Below are 19,580 nucleotides of genomic sequence, written 5' to 3' on the forward strand. Positions count from 1 at the left end.
CTGCACACCTATGGTATTAACCTAATGCCAACCACAGTACCCCAACACAAGACCCCACTATATGATTTAAATGTGAAACAGAAAAGGGAATTACTAAGAGGCATTTTTGGCCATCCAAAGAGGGTTTAAATACTCCCTGCTGCTTAAATCAGGCAAGTTTCAGCCAGCAAGTGCATAGAGGATGAACCACAGGAGTCTCCTGTTCAGATGCAGCTTCACGGGGGGGAAAGGGGGAAATCTCTCTCTCTCTCAGACTTTACTGTGAAAAGGATTCTGATAAGCCTTTCAACTTCACTTTCCAATCTGCTGGGCTGAGCAGACTATAGAATCTCACGCCTAAAAGATCATAGTCCTGGACTAGAATTACTAAACTGTGCTGCACCAATATAATCAGTATACATGAAAATATACCCCTGAAAACCACCAAACTAAAATATTTTCTTTATCAACACACAGTGAACATTTAATTAAATGTTGTAAAAGAAAAAAAACAATGTACTTTTTTTTATTGATTTTGCCAAATTTTCCTGTAATTGATCTCTAAAAATTGTGTGTTTCCACTGCATCAGAGTGTATCCTACAGGATATAGAGCCTTGACCCTACAAAATGCTACACAATGGTCACATGAAAGAGCTCGTTTATATTGGTCCCTAATTATCCACAACAATATAAACATACTTAAGAGGCTTTTTTAAAGTATCCCTTTAAAAGTGTGTATAAAATGTTGTGTGTAGAGATTTTATGAAGCATTGTTTAACTATGAATACATATTACACATTCACATATTATAAAAAAAATACATAAAAAAAAGACTGAGTTTTCAAAATGTTTGACTGTGTCCGCGTGTGTTGCAAAGAAGGAAGAGAAAAGGGAGTATCATTTTATGTAAAAGTGTAGGCCCTGAGCCCCATGTGGGACAATATAGTTATACTGAGCATAGTAAGATATAAATCACAGCAAACCACAATCCTGTTATAAAACAGTGCTAGATTTAGACATTAACACTTTAAAGAAAAGGCTTCCTGTAGAAAATAGTTTTCTGATAATTGGGTGCTAATCAGTTGCTAAGAAACTTCCTGCAACATGGAAAATGGATTTGAGTAACAGCTCCGACTGGAGGTGATAGTTGGTGACCGCACTGGGTAAATCTGAGATTTTAAAGACAATTTTGCAATCAAATTATATTACAAATATTGTCATGGAAAAATACAACACAATCCATTTGTCTGCACCATGCAGCATAAAATTAGTTAACCAAAAAAAAAAGTCCCTCTGCTACTTAGATCAGTTTCTTTCCTTTATTCAGTACAGTCAACTAGTGCACCAGTGTCTACCACCCCTTCTGGAAGGTAGTTCTATGCATCTACTATTTAAGATCAGTTACTTACACGCTACTGTCTGTCATAGACATGGAGTCGTCCGTTAGGGCATCGCTCGAGATCTCACTCTCATTAGCGCTGGTCGTTGGTGCCAACACGTACCCCAAATTTATGTGATAAGGATTAACAAGATCATTCTTCTTACATGACCTGAGACAAAAGACAAAGGCAGAAAAATCAATATGGGTGTCAATACACACATTCAAACATGACCTTATATATGGCAGAGGAAAATGTTTTTAATTCAGCGAGCATCTCATAACTTTTTGGATTAATTATATATATATGAAAAATACATACGCTGCGGAATCCTTTGGCGCTCTACAAATAACCGATTATAATAATATTATTACATTTATACAGACAAACGTATACTGTATATCTAACTATAGTGTACCATCAAGCGGTAAAAATTATTGACAGGAGAAAGTTACTAGTTCACTTAAAGTTTAAAAAAGGTAGGAATACACCAGATTTCTTACTCATCCAAGACAAATTTATACTGGACCAGGTTGAATGGAAATTTCCAGACCAAACCTAAAGTACAGAAATTCACTGCTTTCTGGATATACAAGTCACCTGTTAAGAGTATTGACTCTAAAGGTAAATTTTTCGCTTACAGGTTACAACGCCCCCTTATTTTATTATTTAAAATAAATTAAAAGGAACATAAAAAGTGCAAAAAGAAAATGCTTTAACCGAGCATTTTATTCTTGTACTACAAATGGATTAAACACATAGTTAAAGTCAGCTCCAGAGCAGCAACACACTACTGGGAGCTATCTGAACAACACATCAGGTAAGCCAATGAAAAAAAAAGACAAATGTGCGTAGCTAACTCCTAGTAGTGCAGTGCTTTTGCTGAGCATATGTACATATACTTTTCAACAAAAGAGAAAAGCGTACATTTGGATAATGTCAATTTAAAAAGCCTTTAAAATGATATGCTCTGTCTAAATCATGAAAGTATACATTTGCCTTTTATGTCCCTTTAAAAATGAAAAGTAATCATTGTGGGGGATTGGAGGGTGCAGGGAGTGGCACATTTAAAACTATAACAAAGTTATAAGTGGAGATAAACCATGAAAGCCAAATCATACAATGTCAAAGTCTAAAGGACACCAGACATAGAAACAAAATCAGACATTTACAGGACTGAAGAGTTTGTCTACAGTTTCTCCATCATAAAACCTTAGAAGGTTGTTTGTCTCTTTCAGGATTGGTGATCCTGTAACAATATTACCAAATGAAATTCCAGCTCTGGTCATATTGTTGCCATGGTTACACTTGGATTCCAGAAACTGCAATGTTATCTGTGATTTTTTATCAGTCAAATTCTTAGGGTCACATGATGAAATTAACAAAATGGATCATTTTATCTAAAAGCAGCTGCACTCTTCTACCCAGTGCTGAGTGTCATCTGTAGTAGGACTTCCCAAACACAATCCCTCTCTACGGTGATTAACAGCCTGTACTATATTTCCACTCTGCTTCTGGGAACCCTTGCTTTAAATGGGGAAGTGAGACCATGTATTCCCCTATACCATCACAATCTAATAAAATGTCTAGAATGCAGATTTAATAAACAACCCCCCTCAATTTAAAATACATTTTTTAAACATTTAAAAAAAAAACTAAATTTTGTTAGCAAAGCTTGCAGGGCTTTAATATTGTAAAGCAGTCCAAGGACACACCCCTCATAGAGACTGGTGAAATTTATGACCTGGTCTCCCTTGCTGGGTCAGGTGAGATTAGAGCCAGTGATGCATTGTCCTATACAATACAAATGTAGGATAACAGTATTAAACTCCAGGTCTCCCAAAATGCCAGGGGTAGGATAGTCCCTGGCTTCCAAAATGTGTCAAGCTTCAATCTAGCCCAAAATGGCCTCAAAATCAGGCTTGTGACATCACCAGGTAACGACATATCTCAATAGGAAATCCTTAGCTTTTAAAGGGGCAGGACAACCATTTTTTTTACATATACACTGGGTGCTCAATGACACTTGTTACTGATTGCTCTCATTTTCTCACCCTCCCCCTGCAGTGTCACATTCTTCAGAGCCCTCAGCTGGGGAAGCACTGACTATATTTAAAAATATATATATATATATATATATTTTTTAATGCAAGACACCTTCCATAGCAAAGAATGATGGAAGCTGCCTATGACTTGCTCTGTTCACTGTGATTGGTGTACAGAGACAAGCACCATTAAGAAAGGGGGGTGTCTACTGCAGAGCCAAGGGGGAAAAAATAAACATAAAATTACAAAACAATTTATACTTTTAAAATCAAATGGAAATAATACCACTGTGAAGTAAGGTAAAGAGAGGCTGTTCTCTGGGAAACAAAAGTTTTTAAGAGAAGTACAAAGATTTCAAAATCTTTTAAGAGTACATAAAAAAAAAGTTGGTGCCTTACTAAATCAGATCACAATTAAACAAAAAGTATCTATACAATATATATCTCCTAATACATACCCTTGAAACCAGGGGTCGACAAATTTAGGCGCCAGTAAGGATATTTAGGAGACAAGGATACTTTTAAAAAGGGACATTAAAACACTTTGGGATGAACATGATAAAGCATATACATAAAAATCTATGCAATATACTTTCTTTATTTTGTCCCCTTTTCCTGTAATTTCATTCTGACAATCGTGTGCTTTTTAGTTTCTCTGTTAGAAATGGAAGTGCAGTACATATTCCACACAGCCATTGGTTGCACAGTCACACTCTAGTGACCTATTTATAACTGTCCCTAATTGGCCAAAGCAGAGAAGGTAACCTAAGTTACAACATGGCAGCTCCCATTGTTTTATAGACACTAAAACTTTACACAGCTAATAAAACTTTTTTTTAAAAAAACACACATTTACATGTCATTCTCAGACTAAACTGTTCTCTGAATGCATTCTTTTTTTTATGCCCCTTTAAATATATGGAGAATATCCCAAACAGTTAGGATCCAGGGGTAAAAGTGTAGCAGCCAATGGCTACCTGGCTACTGGGTTTGTTAAGCCCCAAGTTAATCACATTCTGGCATCTACTGGGTTAGTTTCCTCAGAGCTTCAGAATTCCAAACTAACTTAAAAGGGATATCAAGTAAAAGCTTATTCTATGTATGCCACATACTACAGTGATTGCTTGATCAGCGCAGTAGCTTATTTATACAAATATCTGTGCCCCTTACTGTCCATTGCACAATAAGCTTCCCTGAGACAATTTTGCCAACAAATTTACAGTCTAAATGCGTATAACAAACACTGCAGTGCATTGTGTAACAATACATATAACAATGTATGTGCTTAAATATATATTGAAACATTTTTAATGTCCCTAACAATGAACAATTTTGCAATAGCCATAAACATATATAAAAAAAAAAAAGTGTCTGAAAAAGTTATCACTAACACAAACCACATAAACACAAAATATCCCTTTTAACTCATTCAGCCACCTATTTAAAAACAGAGCTTCCCACAAACTAGTTACATTAAAACAAATTAAGATTATGGCCAAGTGATATTTATATGGTTGTATCCCCAAGTAGCAGATCACAGAGATAAAAAGACTTCCATGTCATCTGACTTCAAAGACAGAGAGCAAGCAGGTCATTCCTCCCCTCTAATTACCCGCTTCCCTGCAGTGATTAAGTCCTTTCTTAACCCTGGTTAACCCTTCAAATGCCAAAGGGAATAGCAGAACCGCCAAAGGCCTTATGTTCTCACAGGCAAAAGGAAACATTTCCCTTTCAAATTGAAATTAACTAACAACACTTTCATCCCCCTGTAGTATTCAGTTAAATAGTTTGAGTTTAGGTATTTGAAATGTATTTTCATGCAGAACAAATATTGTAATAATTTTAGTGGGGGGGGGGGGGTATGAGCCAGATGTTCTAAATAGCACATAAATCTTTACCAAATTCCTTCTCTGGCATTACTATGGTGTATTAGCAATTCATGTGCTGGATACATTTCTTATCCAACTGTTTTAAAGTATAGGCAAAGTGTGTATGCTATCTTCATAAGCATGTAAAGAGATCACATAGAATCCTTATAAAAGTTTTTTCAATAACATTATAAACTTTAAATTGTTGATATATAGTATGAAGTCACAACAAAATAATGTATTAAGGTCTAGAATTGCAGTTAATGAACACAAAACAGTATAGGGGTATACCAAAAGCATTACTGGTACAAATTACCATTTCAATTTAATGAGAAGTGTGTTGTAGAAGAAAAAAAAAAAAGGATTTTTGTAAAGTTTTACTATATTACAGCAAACCAGTTAGTAACCATCACAACACTCTATAAATGTTATTATTTATAATATATATATAAAAAAAATAATCCAACATGTTAGTACCCAGAAATTCTGTGTGAAGGATATAACATAATATCTAGTGCACCCAATAAGGTAGGTACATGACAATCTTTCAGAGCAGCCAGATTTCCAAATTAAATCATACTAAAGGTAAAACAATTATTTAGGAAAGGGAGACAGTGATAGCGTCATCAACACCCTAATAGTTATTCAACAGTCACAAATATGTCAGAAACAAAAAAGGGACAAAGTATAGAGATTAAAAAGCAAAACAGAAAGATGTTATGAGTCCATAGATGCAGTGATGAGAGTGATATATAATTAACACCATAGGAATAGGTCTCAGGGTTGTATTACATGTACACTATACAAAAGTGCAATGATGGGCTATTTTAATGTGATATATATTTCCAAATATGGTAGAGAAAGCACCCAAAATTAGCTTGAATATTGGCTGGCATGTAATTGTTAGCTCTCAGCTTATCTCACTCCAATTCATGATCTAGTTATATTGTTTGCAATTGCTTTAGATTTTTTCTATACCTCTAAACAAAAGCTGAAAATGCTGTCAAAATGTGTGCCCCCCTTCAAAATACGTTGAGTAGTTAGTGATCACTACAATCAACATACAGATGCCGGTTTAGCCAGCAGAGGGCTGTCTGCTATATCCAAATAGCAGGTCCAGTTGTGGTTCAGCTGGGGTCAGTTGGAAGCCAGCCTTGGAAGCCTCAAGGGTAATCAAGCCCATTCAGTGAAGGGCACAACTACTCTAACAACATAACTGGTGTAATCCAAGGATGCCTGTCCAACTGCCGGCCCTCGGGCCTCATGCAAGTCCTCAAGGATGTTTTATGACCATTCAGGCTTTAAACCAAAATGTTCAATGTATTTTTCTAATTTTGTTAATTTATAGCTGGAGAGGCACATAGATAAACTAGGGTAAATAACTGCTATTTATGGGCAAAGACAAGGTATACTGGGTTAGGTTATGGACTACACTATAACAATATTTTGCTTTTTTAGGTACCCAGCCCTGCAGCATTGAAGTCTATAGAAATCTATCCCACAACCACATACATTTGGACACCATAGTTCCACTGACTGTTAAAGCTGGGAAAGTGCTGACTTCTATTTGTATGGGCAACAAGAACATAATTCATATACTACAACATATCCTCAGCTTTGATCACTTCCTAAAAAGCTTCATACTGATGACCCCCATGACTGATTATTTTAAAAGCACCAAAATATTCCTTAAGAGCTGCACCATGGGATACAGCAATTAAAAGGGCACATTTGTAAAGCAAACAGAACATAAAGAACGTTTTTATCAGGAGAATACAAAAAAAACGGGACCTTAAAGTTAATGTTTCCATTAGGAGAATACAAACTAGCAGTGTAAAATTAAGATTTTTTTTTAACTTTAAAAGTTATAAATAAATAAATAAATAAAATAAATATACGCTAAACCGCTGGCTAACAATAACTTTTTTTATAACTAGTTTAAAAATATATCACCTTCTTTTATGGACAAAATATAAACATATGAGTTTTAGGAAATCATAATATTCATAGTAAAAAAACACTACATTTAATACAGCTTCACTTATTAAAGTGTTTTCTGCATATTTGTTTGTGTTTAAATAAGCAACTACACTTTAAAATTTAGATTATTGAATTTTCTTTTACCAAAACTATAATTTATTGACAATGTTGGCACCAGCTGGGAGACCAGTTCATGTATTCACTACTTAATCTGTAGAATGGAAATCATTTGTTACACTGACAGAGGAGATTATGTTACCAAATTATGGTCTTCAGGACTCCACAGACACTTTTTGGAATTTAGGAATATTTTAAGTCAGAAAATATATTTTTAACATAATAATAATGTAAAAGAATTCAAAACATTGGGGGCCATGAACTGTGCCCAGATTCAATATTTATAAACAGGTGTAAGGCTCACACAAGTGATAACTAACAAGACATAACCAGCAGATCATATTAAGTGGCATAGACTTACCTATAATTGCTGTCCACTGTCTCCTTTGCCCTTAGGCTTGCTGTAACCCTAAGGGCTTTGCTAGACAAACCCACCACAGAAGGCAAATTTCTGTGTTTTAAGTCCACACAGCTCCATTCCTCCTCCTCATTCAAAGTTGGAAGATACCCACTATCCACTTTTAAGCTCCCTGGTCCTATATTGTTAAAATAGGCCGTGTTCTCAAAACCACTCCGTACATATTCAAGGTATATATCAGAGGTCAAGAACATGTGATAGGCATTCTCTTCCATCAATGTCTGGACCTCAGTCTGGGCTTGGTCAAACATGACAGAATCTATGTGCTGTCTTTTGATGCTGTCTTTTATGTAGGCTTTGGTAGCAAGCTTCAGCTGCTTAGAGACAATTCCATAGTTCTCTATATATCTCTTATAGATAGCTTTGGCTACTCTTGGTGTTTTGTTATCCTTAAGGTCCATCTGTCTGAATCCATTACAAGCAAACCAAAAGTCTAAAGTATCCACACATTTTTCCCTTTCCAAAAAGGTCCTAAAAAGATGAGCTCCATCTTGGTCACCCAACAAGGAATGCAATGACTTGGTCCATCTGGCCAAAGGGGAATCCGGAGAGGCACTGCCTTCAGGCTCGCCCAGACCATCCTCATTCCGCCTGGGGTGGGATGAAGTGGATGTGGGCTTTGATCTTTGGCTTTTCATGGCAGAAGAGCTTGGAAGTTGGCATGATGTCTTCCCTTCTTCTCCTGGAACCGGTGGACGTGGGGAGTCTTTCCTGAAGCTGCTGCTCTGATCTGGGAGGTGATTCACAAGCAGAGCCCTATTCATGGCTCTTAATTCTTATTGTATGTTTTAAATTCCACAGTAATCTGCTCTCCCTCTCTCAAATCAGCAGGGGATCTTCTGAGACTTCTTCCCTCTGTAAATGAAAGAGTATTGATCTAATCAAAACCAGATCCACACAACATCAAAAGGCAAAGCGTAAACAGGCTTTTCAACTCCTCAGTCACATAAAGCAGGGGAGCTATCTACAATGCAAATCAAAAGCGCAGGATGCTTTTCAAAAGGTGAAATCCAAATGCAGTATCTACTTTGAATTAACCCCTTACAGACTATAAAAAGCATCACAGCAGCCAAACAAAAAACTGTAAAAATAAAAAAAAAACATTCAAAAGGAATCATGTGTAAGGACAAGATAGATAGATAGATAGATAGATAGATAGATAGATAGATAGATAATTGCCCATATTGTTTTCATATAAACAAAAAAGATCAAACTAACAGACAGAAAATAAAAAAAAAAGAGATTTTGGACACTGTTAAGTTTGCAGGTGAAACTAATTTTGCAGTAAGAGGGAACATGCCTCTCTGGGCATCTGGTTTATATTCCACCCCCTCTCAAAAACTGTTAGATTAAAATCACAAGTAAAAAAAAATCCCCCAGCAGCAACAAACTGTACTCACAAGAAAACTGCTGAATATTCCCTGCAAATGGTTCCCACAATTCTTTGACATAGCAGACCAGTATTTTACAGATTAATACAGCATTACTGAAATCAAGAGATACATCTTTAAGTTATAGGGATGATCTGATTAGGGTTTTGCAGGGTTAAAAAGCAAACTGTAAAAAGACATTTCTTTCCTTGCTTGCACAATAAGATTAAAGGCTTGCAGCATGCCATATAGAAGTTGCTTCACTTGCCTAAGGCACAAACCTTACTCACAGCAGCAAACACACATTTCAGCAAGAGATCCTATTAATTAAGACTTCTGTTCATTTAAAATCCTACAGAAAAGCAAAACAAACTAGCATTACCTGATTGAATGCGCACCCATCTTCGGCTTCTGAACAACGACACCCCCAAAAATAAGAAAGTTAACAATACAGAAACCCATAACAAATATTAGAAATGGTGTGTGTCTGTAATTTGCAATCAGACAGGCTGGTAAGACATAGAAAGTCCCTCATATCACTTGCTGTCTTTGTAAGTCCTCTACAACAACTGACCCCTAGCCAGGCATGCAAAGCTTTCTTCTGAGATCTCAGGGGGTGTTGATGGAGTGGGGAGGAGTTAGAACAGGAGGAGGAGGTTGGAGGGTGGGTACAGAGGAGTAGGGAGGGAATGGTAAGAGAGATAGATATAGCCCACCTTGCAAAAAAAAAAAAAACTACAATGCAGAATAACTTGCAGGGCAACTTCAAAGACCAGAAACATAATATAAAATGCATTTCTTTGAAGCTTACCATAAATCCATTTTGAGATATATTTTTTTTCACCCACTAAAATGTCTCAAAATCTGTATTTATCCTCACACAAAAAGGGAACCCTCTCTCAACAACATAGAAATGTGCTTTGCTTTTTCTGCCGTCTACAAAAGATGTGATTTCTCCACCTCCTCCTCTGTTCTCCGCCTCCCTCTTCCTTTCACAACAGGTCCTGTTTCATGCTCTCATTCCCTGCACAAAATCTGCTCTAGGTTAACATTTTTAACGGTGGGGTTACAGCGATCATCAAAGGGTGCGTGTCCTTGAAGGGCTGTAGCTTTGTAATTGCAATTCCTATCAGACTCACACACACTCCAAAAACAAAGGCACTATTCTAAAACAGAATGGCTAATGTATCTGTGCTGTATTATTACTGCATTGTGCCTTTACCAGGTAGCTTTAGTAAAATGATTATGATCCCTATCTTATTTATATATACACATCATGTAACAAACACTAATACAGATAGGGGCCATTTATAGTGTAACAACAAATATAATGATCTCTATATATGTTAATTGCTGTAATTCTGTCATTTGAAGTGTTGCTTCCCCTTGTGATGCAGGTTTTATGAGGGCTGTAAAATGTAGGTATTGGCTTATCCGCTTTGTTTGTTTCTCAGTGTACAGGACCTTATCAAAGTGAAGCAATCTCAGCCAACTCCCCTGGGGCTCTGAGACGTCATCATTTACTGATCCAGCCGCACCAATCACATTGTCAGCAACCCCTTACCTCCTGGCCATCTTCATTGCAAACAAGCGTTAACTCTTTGGCTGACACAGAGGGTTAAAGTGATGGCTACTCAAATTAAATCCAAATTGCCTCATCAATTTAACATTCTCTATTTTATGCCACTTAGTGTACAGGTAGTTCTAGATTTTAATAATTATATTTAATGTGTTGAGTATATGACATTTAATATGTCCATTGTATGTCTAATGCCAGGAATAATGTGCACTTTGTTGACAGGGCTGACAGTCTGTGTCATTTTCAAAAGGAGGGTTGACGCTTTTTATTAAGATTGTTTATATAAACTTAATCAATTTAAAGGTTTATTTAAAAAAAAAAAAAAAATATATATATATATATATATATATATATATATATATATATATATATATATATATATATATATATATATATATATATATATATATATATATCTTGTTTTGGGTGCAGAATGAAACCCCTAACTGAATGTACAATCTAGTGGAATAATGGGGAAAAGCACTGGACAAAAAGCCTACAAGAAGCTTTCAGTCTAGGTTGCTGTAATAACTTTCACCCTTAGTGAAATTGAAGTTATTATTACATATTTGTGTAATGGGACAACAAATAGCTTTCAAGTAGAATAATTAATTAGTCCCTGTCCCAAAAATTTGGATTGTAAAGGATTAATATAGGAATAATCCCAAGGGTTTGCACTATAGTGGCATAATGGTGAACTCTGCCCCAAGAGCTTGCAATCAAATGGAATAATCAGATAATCTGCCCCAAATGCTGTTATCTAATTATATAATGGTAGGTGCCCCAAGAGCTTGCACTCTATATAATGAGAGCACATGACCCAAACAGTGGTTTGATAGGTTAAAAAAAAAAGTTTAACTTGTCTCCAGATTTGGGTATTTACTTTACATCTGCTGCTCTTGAATAAATGCACATATTACAGGCATAGCCACTAGTGGGCACTGTATGACATATGAGTACGAGCTACACTTGACTAATAAATTGACAAATGGTTAATAACTAGTGGTAATGTTTGACACTGTATTTCTAAAGCAGTTACAGATTATGTCTGTAGTTACTGTATTATAAATTAACTTTGTTATGAAGGTATACAGATTTGCCCTCTTATATATTCTTGATTGATATATTGCTGTACAAAATGATTGCCAGTGCATCACTGTAAATGTGCATTTGAGTATTTTTTCCCCCTGTTATGTTTATATCACTCTGAATCATGCACATGTTTTTGTGATGACAAGTGTGTGTGTGTGTGTGTGTTTGTGTTTCTGTGCCTGTATGTTTGTTACCACTTGTGGACAGTGGGGGGGAAATAAAAAATAATATGAGGTTTACATCTGTTAATACACGCACAGTGTACAATTACACAGTTATGCAAGTTATTTAAATTGTGTATAGCATTGATTCATTCAATTTAACAAGAGGGACGAGTTGCAAGGGTCAGTTAAACAGTAAATCTCACATATCATCCCATCTGCCATATTCACTAGTGCTTCTCATGATACAACAGTATGACAATATATTAGAATTGTTAGACTCTTGAATTGTTATAGCACATAGAAATGTGAAAGTGTGTAGAATTGCTAGATGTCCTAAACAAAAATACTGTGCAACTAGGGGCTGGAAAAAGAAAGCCGCAGGTGGAGACTGAGACATGAATCCAACATTATGTCAGATTCAGATACCACTGCCACTTCAGATCAGACCTATTGCACTGAAGTCTTTTTCAACTATATGTCCACTTCAGAACCCATAACAGAGACTCACAGCCCAGTGTTATATATTCACATCAGTCACAATAATTAAAGTGTCTATTTTTACATATATTTTTGTATAGGCCGCTGACATATTGGACTGATCCATTAAAAACGAGACACCAAGCAAACCCTGTCAGTGTCACCATGTGAGGATTATGTGTAGAATTAGCTTGGGTACCTGCCATGTTTGTAGAGTCACTGTGACTACTCGTGTTCAAAATAGTGACTACCTTTGCTGACTTGTGTGTGTGGAATCACCAAGTATCGGATCCGAAGTGTGTGCAGAATTACGGTGTGCACCAGTTCTGTTGGGTTTTAAGCGTAACCATGTGTACCGGTGCCATTGTGTTGAGTAACCACAGTGTACCAGTGCAGGGTTGCCACCCGTCCCTTAAAATACAGAACACTTATAAGTTACACATGCTGCAGGGTGTGCAAGGAGGAATATGAATAGTGTTGTCCAGAAACACAATACATGTTCCTCCCTGCACACCCTGCAGCATGTGTAACTCATAAGTGTCCAGGAAAACATGGCTGAGGTGGCAACCTAGTGCCACCATGTGTGTAGGGTAATCATGTGTACTGGTGCTGTCATATGTGCATTTATTGTCATGTACTGCTATTCTCATTAGTGTATATAGTAACTGAGTATCAGTGCTGCTGCTGTGTGTGTACAGTAATCACATGTATTACTAGTATGCTCATGTGTGTATAGTACCTATGTGCATCAGTGCTGCAGTGTGTAGGGTAACCACTACTACGCTCATGTGTGTAGAGTAAATACTTATATCATTGTTTCAGTGTGTGTAGTGTAACCATGTGTACTACTACGCTCAAGTGTGTAGAGTAACTGTGTGTAACAGTGCTGCAAAATGTGTAGTGTAACCACATACTCTACTGTGCTCATGTGTGTAGAGTAACTGTGTATCAGTGCTGGAGTGTGTGTAGTGTAACCACGTATAATACTGTGCTCATGAGTGTAGAGTAACTGTATCAATGCTGCAGTGTAACCACGTATAATACTGTTCTCATGTGTGTAGAGTAACTGTATCAATGCTGCAGTGTGTGTAGTGTAACTACGTATAATACTGTGCTCATGTGTGTAGAGTAACTGTATCAATGCTACAGTGTGTGTAGTGTAACCACGTATAATACTGTGCTCATGTGTGTAGTGTAACGGTGTGTATTAGTGCTGTAGTGTGTATATGGTAACAATGTGTACTACTACACTGATGTGTGTAGAGTAACTGTGTGTATCAATGCTGCAGTGTGTGTAGGGTAACCACATATAATACTGTGCTCATGTGTATAGTGTAACTGTGTGTATCAGTGCTGCAGTGTGTGTAGTGTAACCACATATAGTACTGTGCTCATGTGTGTAGAGTAACTGTATCAATGCTGCAGTGTGTGTAGTGTAACCACGAATAATACTGTGCTCATGTGTGTAGAGTAACTGTATCAATGCTGCAGTGTGTGTAGTGTAACCACGTATAATACTGTGCTCATGTGTGTAGAGTAACTGTATCAATGCTGCATGTTGCAGTGTGTGTAATTTAACCACATATAATACTGTGCTCATGTGTGTAGAGTAACTGTATCAATGCTGAGTGTGTGTAGTGTAACCACGTATAATACTGTGCTCATGTGTGTAGTGTAACTGTGTGTATCAGTGCTGTAGTGTGTGTATGGTAATAATGTGTACTACTACACTGATGTGTGTAGAGTAACTGTGTGTATCAATGCTGCAGTGTGTGTAGGGTAACCACATATACTACTGTTCTTGTGAGTGAAAAGTAACTATGAGTATTAGTGCTGCTGTGTGTGTAGTGTAATCACGTGTACTACTACGCTGATGTGTGTAAAGTAACTATGTCTATCAGTGCTGCAGTGTGTGTAGTGTAACCACGTGTACTACTGTGCTCATGTGTGTAGAGTAACTGTGTGTATTAATGCTGCAGTGTGTGTAGTGTAACCATGTGTACTACTGTGTTCATGTGTGTAGAGTAACTGTGTATCGGTGCTGTAGTGTAACCACGTGTACTACTGTGCTCATATGTATAGAGTAACTGTGTATCAGTGCTGCAGTGTGTGTAGTGTAACCACGTGTACTACTGTGCTCATGTGTGTAGTGTAACTGTGTATCAGTGCTGCAGTGTGTGTAGTGTAACCACGTGTACTGTGCTCATGTGTGCAGTGTAACTGTGTATCAGTGCTGCAGTGTTTGTAGTGTAACCACATGTACTACTGTGTTCATGTGTGTAGAGTAACTGTGTATCAGTGCTGCAGTGTGTGTAGTGTGACCACGTGTACTACTGTGTTCATGTGTGTAGAGTAACTGTGTATCAGTGCTGTGGTGTGTGTAGTGTAACCACGTGTTTTTATTTTTATTTTGGGGGGTTGGTTGGGTGGTGGGTTTTACTGTTGGGGGGACTTTTTTTACTGGTAAAAGAGGTGATTTCTTTAGGGCAACACCCTACAAAAGGTCCCTTTAAGGACTATTGGTAGTATATTGTAGGCTAGGGGGTGTTTTTATTTTGGGGGGATTTTTTATTTTTATAGGGCTATTAGATTAGGTTTGTAATTGTTTTTATTTTTGTTAATTTCGTTTATTTTTTTTTGCAATCTTAGTGTTTTTTATTTTTTTGTGATTTTAGTGTTTATTATTTTTGGTAAACTTAGACTTTTTAAATTTTTCGTAGGATTTGTTTTTTTTTAGCTGTAATTTAGATTTTTAATTTTTTTTCGTAGTGTTGATTTTTTTAAAATTGTAATTTAGATATTTTAATTGGTAGGTTTTTTTATTTTATTAGATTAGTTATGTTAGGTTAATTTATAGTTTAATGTTAGGTTTATTTTTATTTCACAGGTAAGTTTTTATTTATTTAAATAGAGTTTTATATTGTAATTTTAATTTAAAGTTAGGGGGTGTTATGTTTAGGGGTTAATAGTTTAATTTAGTGTTTTGCAATGTGGGGGGGGCGGCGGTTTAGGGGTTTATAGGTTTATTTAGTGTCGGAGATGTGGGAGGCCGGAGGTTTAGGGGTTAATAACTTTATTTAGTGGCGGCGATGTCAAGGAGCGGCGGAATAGGGGTTAATAGCTTTTATTAGTGGTGGCGATGTGGGGAGCGGCAGATTAGGGGTTAATAACTTTATTATAGTGTCAGCGATGTCGGGAGTGGCGGAATAGTGGTTAATAACTTTTATTAGTGTCGGTGATGTCAGGGGCGGCAGATTAAAAGTGTTTAGACTTGGGGTTTATGTTAGGTTTAAATGTAAGTTTCTTTTCCCCATAGACATCAATGGGGTTGCGTTACGGCGATCGCCATTCCGCACTTTAGGTGTTAGTTTTTTTTTCTAACACCTCCCCATTGATGTCTATGGGGAAAAGTGTGCACAAGCACGTCAAAGCAGCCCTTGGCTTTTGTGCGGTATGGAGCTTAACGCCACCATATCGCAATGGCAGCACTATGGACAGTGAAATAACGCAACTAGGTGTATGTGTATTTGTGCTGCTGTGTGTGTAGTGTAACCACATGTACTACTCTGCTCATGTGTGTAGTGTTACTGTGTATCAGTGCTGCAGTGTGTGTAGTGTAACCACATGTACTACTGTGCTCATGTGTGTAGTGTAACTGTGTATCAGTGCTGCAGTGTGTGTAGTATAACCACGTGTACTACTGTGCTCATGTGTGTAGTGTAACTGTGTATCAGTGCTGCAGTGTTTGTAGTGTAACCACGTGTACTACTGTGTTCATGTGTGTAGAGTAACTGTGTATCAGTGCTGCAGTGTGTGTAGTGTAACCACGTGTACTACTGTGCTCATATGTGTAGAGTACCTGTGTATCAGTGCTGCAGTGTGTGTAGTGTAACCACGTGTACTACTGTGCTCATGTGTGTAGTGTAACTGTGTATCAGTGCTGCAGTGTGTGTAGTGTAACCACGTGTACTACTGTGCTCATGTGTGTAGTGTAACTGTGTATCAGTGCTGCAGTGTGTGTAGTGTAACCACGTGTACTACTGTGCTCATGTGTGTAGTGTAACTGTGTATCAGTGCTGCAGTGTTTGTAGTGTAACCACATGTACTACTGTGTTCATGTGTGTAGAGTAACTGTGTATCAGTGCTGCAGTGTGTGTAGTGTAACCACATGTACTACTGTGCTCAATGTGTAGTGTAACAGTGTATCAGTGCTGTAGTGTGTGTAGTGTGACCATGTGTACTACTGTGCTCATGTGTGTAGTGTAACAGTGTATCAGTGCTGCAGTGTGTGTAGTGTAACCATGTGTACTACTGTGCTCATGTGTGTCGTGTAACAGTGTATCAGTGCTGAGTGTGTGTAGTGTAACCACGTGTACTACTGTATTCATGTGTGTAGTGTAACTGTGTATCAGTGCTGCAGTGTGTGTAGTGTAACCACGTGAACTACTGTGCTCATGTGTGTAGTGTAACTGTGTATCAGTGCTGCAGTGTTTGTAGTGTAACCACGTGTACTACTGTGTTCATGTGTGTAGAGTAACTGTATCAGTGCTCCAGTGTGTGTAGTGTAACCACGTGTACTACTGTGCTCATATGTGTAGTGTAACTGTGTATCAGTGCTGCAGTGTGTGTAGTGTAACCACGTGTACTACTGTGCTCATGTGTGTAGTGTAACTGTGTATCAGTGCTGCAGTGTGTGTAGTGTAACCACGTGTACTGTGCTCATGTGTGTAGTGTAACTGTGTATCAGTGCTGCAGTGTGTGTAGTGTAACCACATTTACTACTGTGTTCATGTGTGTTGTGTAACTGTGTATCAGTGCTGTAGTGTGTGTAGTGTAACCACGTGTACTACTGTGTTCATGTGTGTAGTGTAACTGTGTATCAGTGCTGCAGTGTGTGTAGTGTAACTACGTGTACTACTGTGCTCATGTGTGTAGTGTAACTGTGTATCAGTGCTGCAGTGTGTGTAGTGTAACCATGTGTACTAATGTGCTCATGTGTGTAGTGTAACTGTGTATCAGTGCTGCAGTGTGTGTAGTGTAACCAGTGCCGTCTTTAATATTGACTGTACCCTGGGCAAACATTTTCTTGCCCCCCCCCCCCCATGCAATTTTGCTCTCCACCCCAACATCCCAAAAAACAACTAAATCAATTTATTTTACAAGATATACCGAGTCCACGGGTTTCATCCTTTACTTGTGGGATATAATCCTCCTGCTAACAGGAAGTGGCAAAGAGCACAACAGCAGAGCTGCTATATAGCTCCTCCCTTAACTCCTCCCCCCCAGTCATTCTCTTTGCCTATGCTAGTAATAGGAAGGGTAAAGTGATAGTGGTGATAAAATGATAGTTTTAATTTCTTCAATCAAGAGTTTGTTATTTTTAAATGGTACCGGTGAGTACTATTTCTCTCAGGCAGCAAATGGATGAAGATTTCTGCCTTGAGATTGATGATCTTAGCAGTTGTAACTAAGATCCATGTTGGTTCCCACAGTGTGCTGAGGAATGCTAGAGAAATCTTCAGTGTGAGGAACGTTTTTCATGCTACAAGCAGCATTGAGGTATGTTCAGTCATTTATTTCTGAGGAGACTGTGATGTATCAGAACTGGTTGACATAGTTCCCATAGAGGGAAGGGGTAAGCAGTAATTCTGTTAAAAGAAAAAGAGGTTATTACTGTGATCCTGTGTATTATAATGCATTATGACATGGTGAGACACTAGGGCAGCCTAACGATTTTATTATCAAGCTAAAAAAAAGGGTTTGGCTGGTGTTTTTATTCCTTCGAGGGTCCACATGGCTAGTACTTCACTTCGTTAAGTTTTTCTACCCCACATGGCTATTTTGAGACCGCTTTACATGCGATTGCTGGGCTCAGCATACATCGTAGTGGATGGGCGGGGCCTATTTTCGAGCCTCAGTTGCGCAGTTTCCTCACAAACAGGCAGCAATTTTCAGCTCCGGTTGGGCCCAAACTCTTCACTGGTGTACTGGAGTGGTTTAGAGTTTTTCCTAAGATCCCTGGGGGGCAGATAGGCACCACAGCAGATCTGTGGCGCGGTGCTAGGGATTATAAACGTTCATAAGGGATTTTTATTAAAAACGTTGTTAATTTTCTTCAATGACTTGAAGGGTTAATTGTCCTTCCTTGGGGTGCAACATCCGACTGCACTATAGGGCAGAATTCACTAAAAATTGTGCATCTGTGTTCATTTTTAAGCAGTTTTGCAGAAATGGTGCGCTTTTTATTTTCTTAAAGGCGCAGTACCGTTTTTGGCAAATTGTTTTATATCAATAAATAAAGTGTTTAAAGACTTTGTGGTGATTGCATAGCCTGTTCAACATGTCTGACATTGAGGAAAGTCGATGCTCTATATTTTCAGAATCCATTGTGGAACCACCTCTTACATTGTGTCCTTCTTGTTCTGAAAGGGCCTTACACTGTACAGAACATATTTTAGGTAATGAAAGTGTGTCTCAGGATGATTCTCAGTCTGAAGAGAATCAGGATATGCCATCTAATTCTCCCCAAGTGTCTCAACCTTTAACGCCCACACAATCGACGCCAAGTACTTCTAGTGCTTCTAATTATTTTACTTTGCAAGATATGGCTGCAGTTATGTCTACTACCCTTCAGAGGTATTATCTAAACTGCCATTCTTGCAGGGTAAACGCAGTAGGCCAGGTATTAGTGTAAATACCGAACCCTCTGAGGCCTTAGTGGCTATTTCCGATGCACCCTCACAGTGGTCTGATTTGGGGGTCAGGGATTTTATGTCTGAGGGAGAACTTTTAGAATAGAAAATGTTTTACCTCAGATAGATTCGGACGTCACGTCCTTTAAATTTCAACTGGAACACCTCCGCCTGTTGCTCAGGGAGGTTTTGACGACTCTGGATGATTGTGACCCTATTACAATTCCCCCAGAAAAATTGTGTAAAATGGACAAATCTCTAGGGGTACCTACTTACACTGATGTTTTTTCCGGTTCCTATTAGAATTTTGGAAATTGTTAAGAGGGAATGGGATAGACAGGTATACCGTTTTCTCCCCCTCCTAATTTCAAGAAAATGTTTCCTATGTCTAACACCATGAGGGACTCCTGGAAATTCAA

The 19,580-nt window shown here is 37.9% G+C and overlaps 1 protein-coding gene across 3 annotated transcripts in view; it reads right to left on the reverse strand.

The window, feature by feature from the left end:
* The window catches only part of AXIN2 (axin 2), a 36,729-nt gene extending 26,668 nt beyond the window's left edge, over positions 1-10,061 (reverse strand). For 2 of the 3 annotated variants that reach the window (XM_053707778.1, XM_053707793.1), the window contains exons 1-3: positions 9,540-9,752; positions 7,731-8,642; positions 1,390-1,530 (exon numbers count right to left, since the gene is read on the reverse strand). In XM_053707778.1, coding sequence (XP_053563753.1) covers positions 1,390-1,530; positions 7,731-8,551 — 962 coding nt within the window. In that variant the 5' untranslated portion in view covers positions 8,552-8,642; positions 9,540-9,752. Of the gene's footprint in view, positions 1-1,389; positions 1,531-7,730; positions 8,643-9,539; positions 9,753-9,968 lie in introns of those variants that run through there. The other variant, XM_053707785.1, reaches the window with a different exon arrangement.
* Between the last annotated feature and the right edge of the window lie 9,519 nt (positions 10,062-19,580).

The sequence above is a fragment of the Bombina bombina genome, chromosome 1 (assembly GCF_027579735.1).
Source record: "Bombina bombina isolate aBomBom1 chromosome 1, aBomBom1.pri, whole genome shotgun sequence".
NCBI classification, from domain to species: Eukaryota; Metazoa; Chordata; class Amphibia; order Anura; family Bombinatoridae; genus Bombina; species Bombina bombina.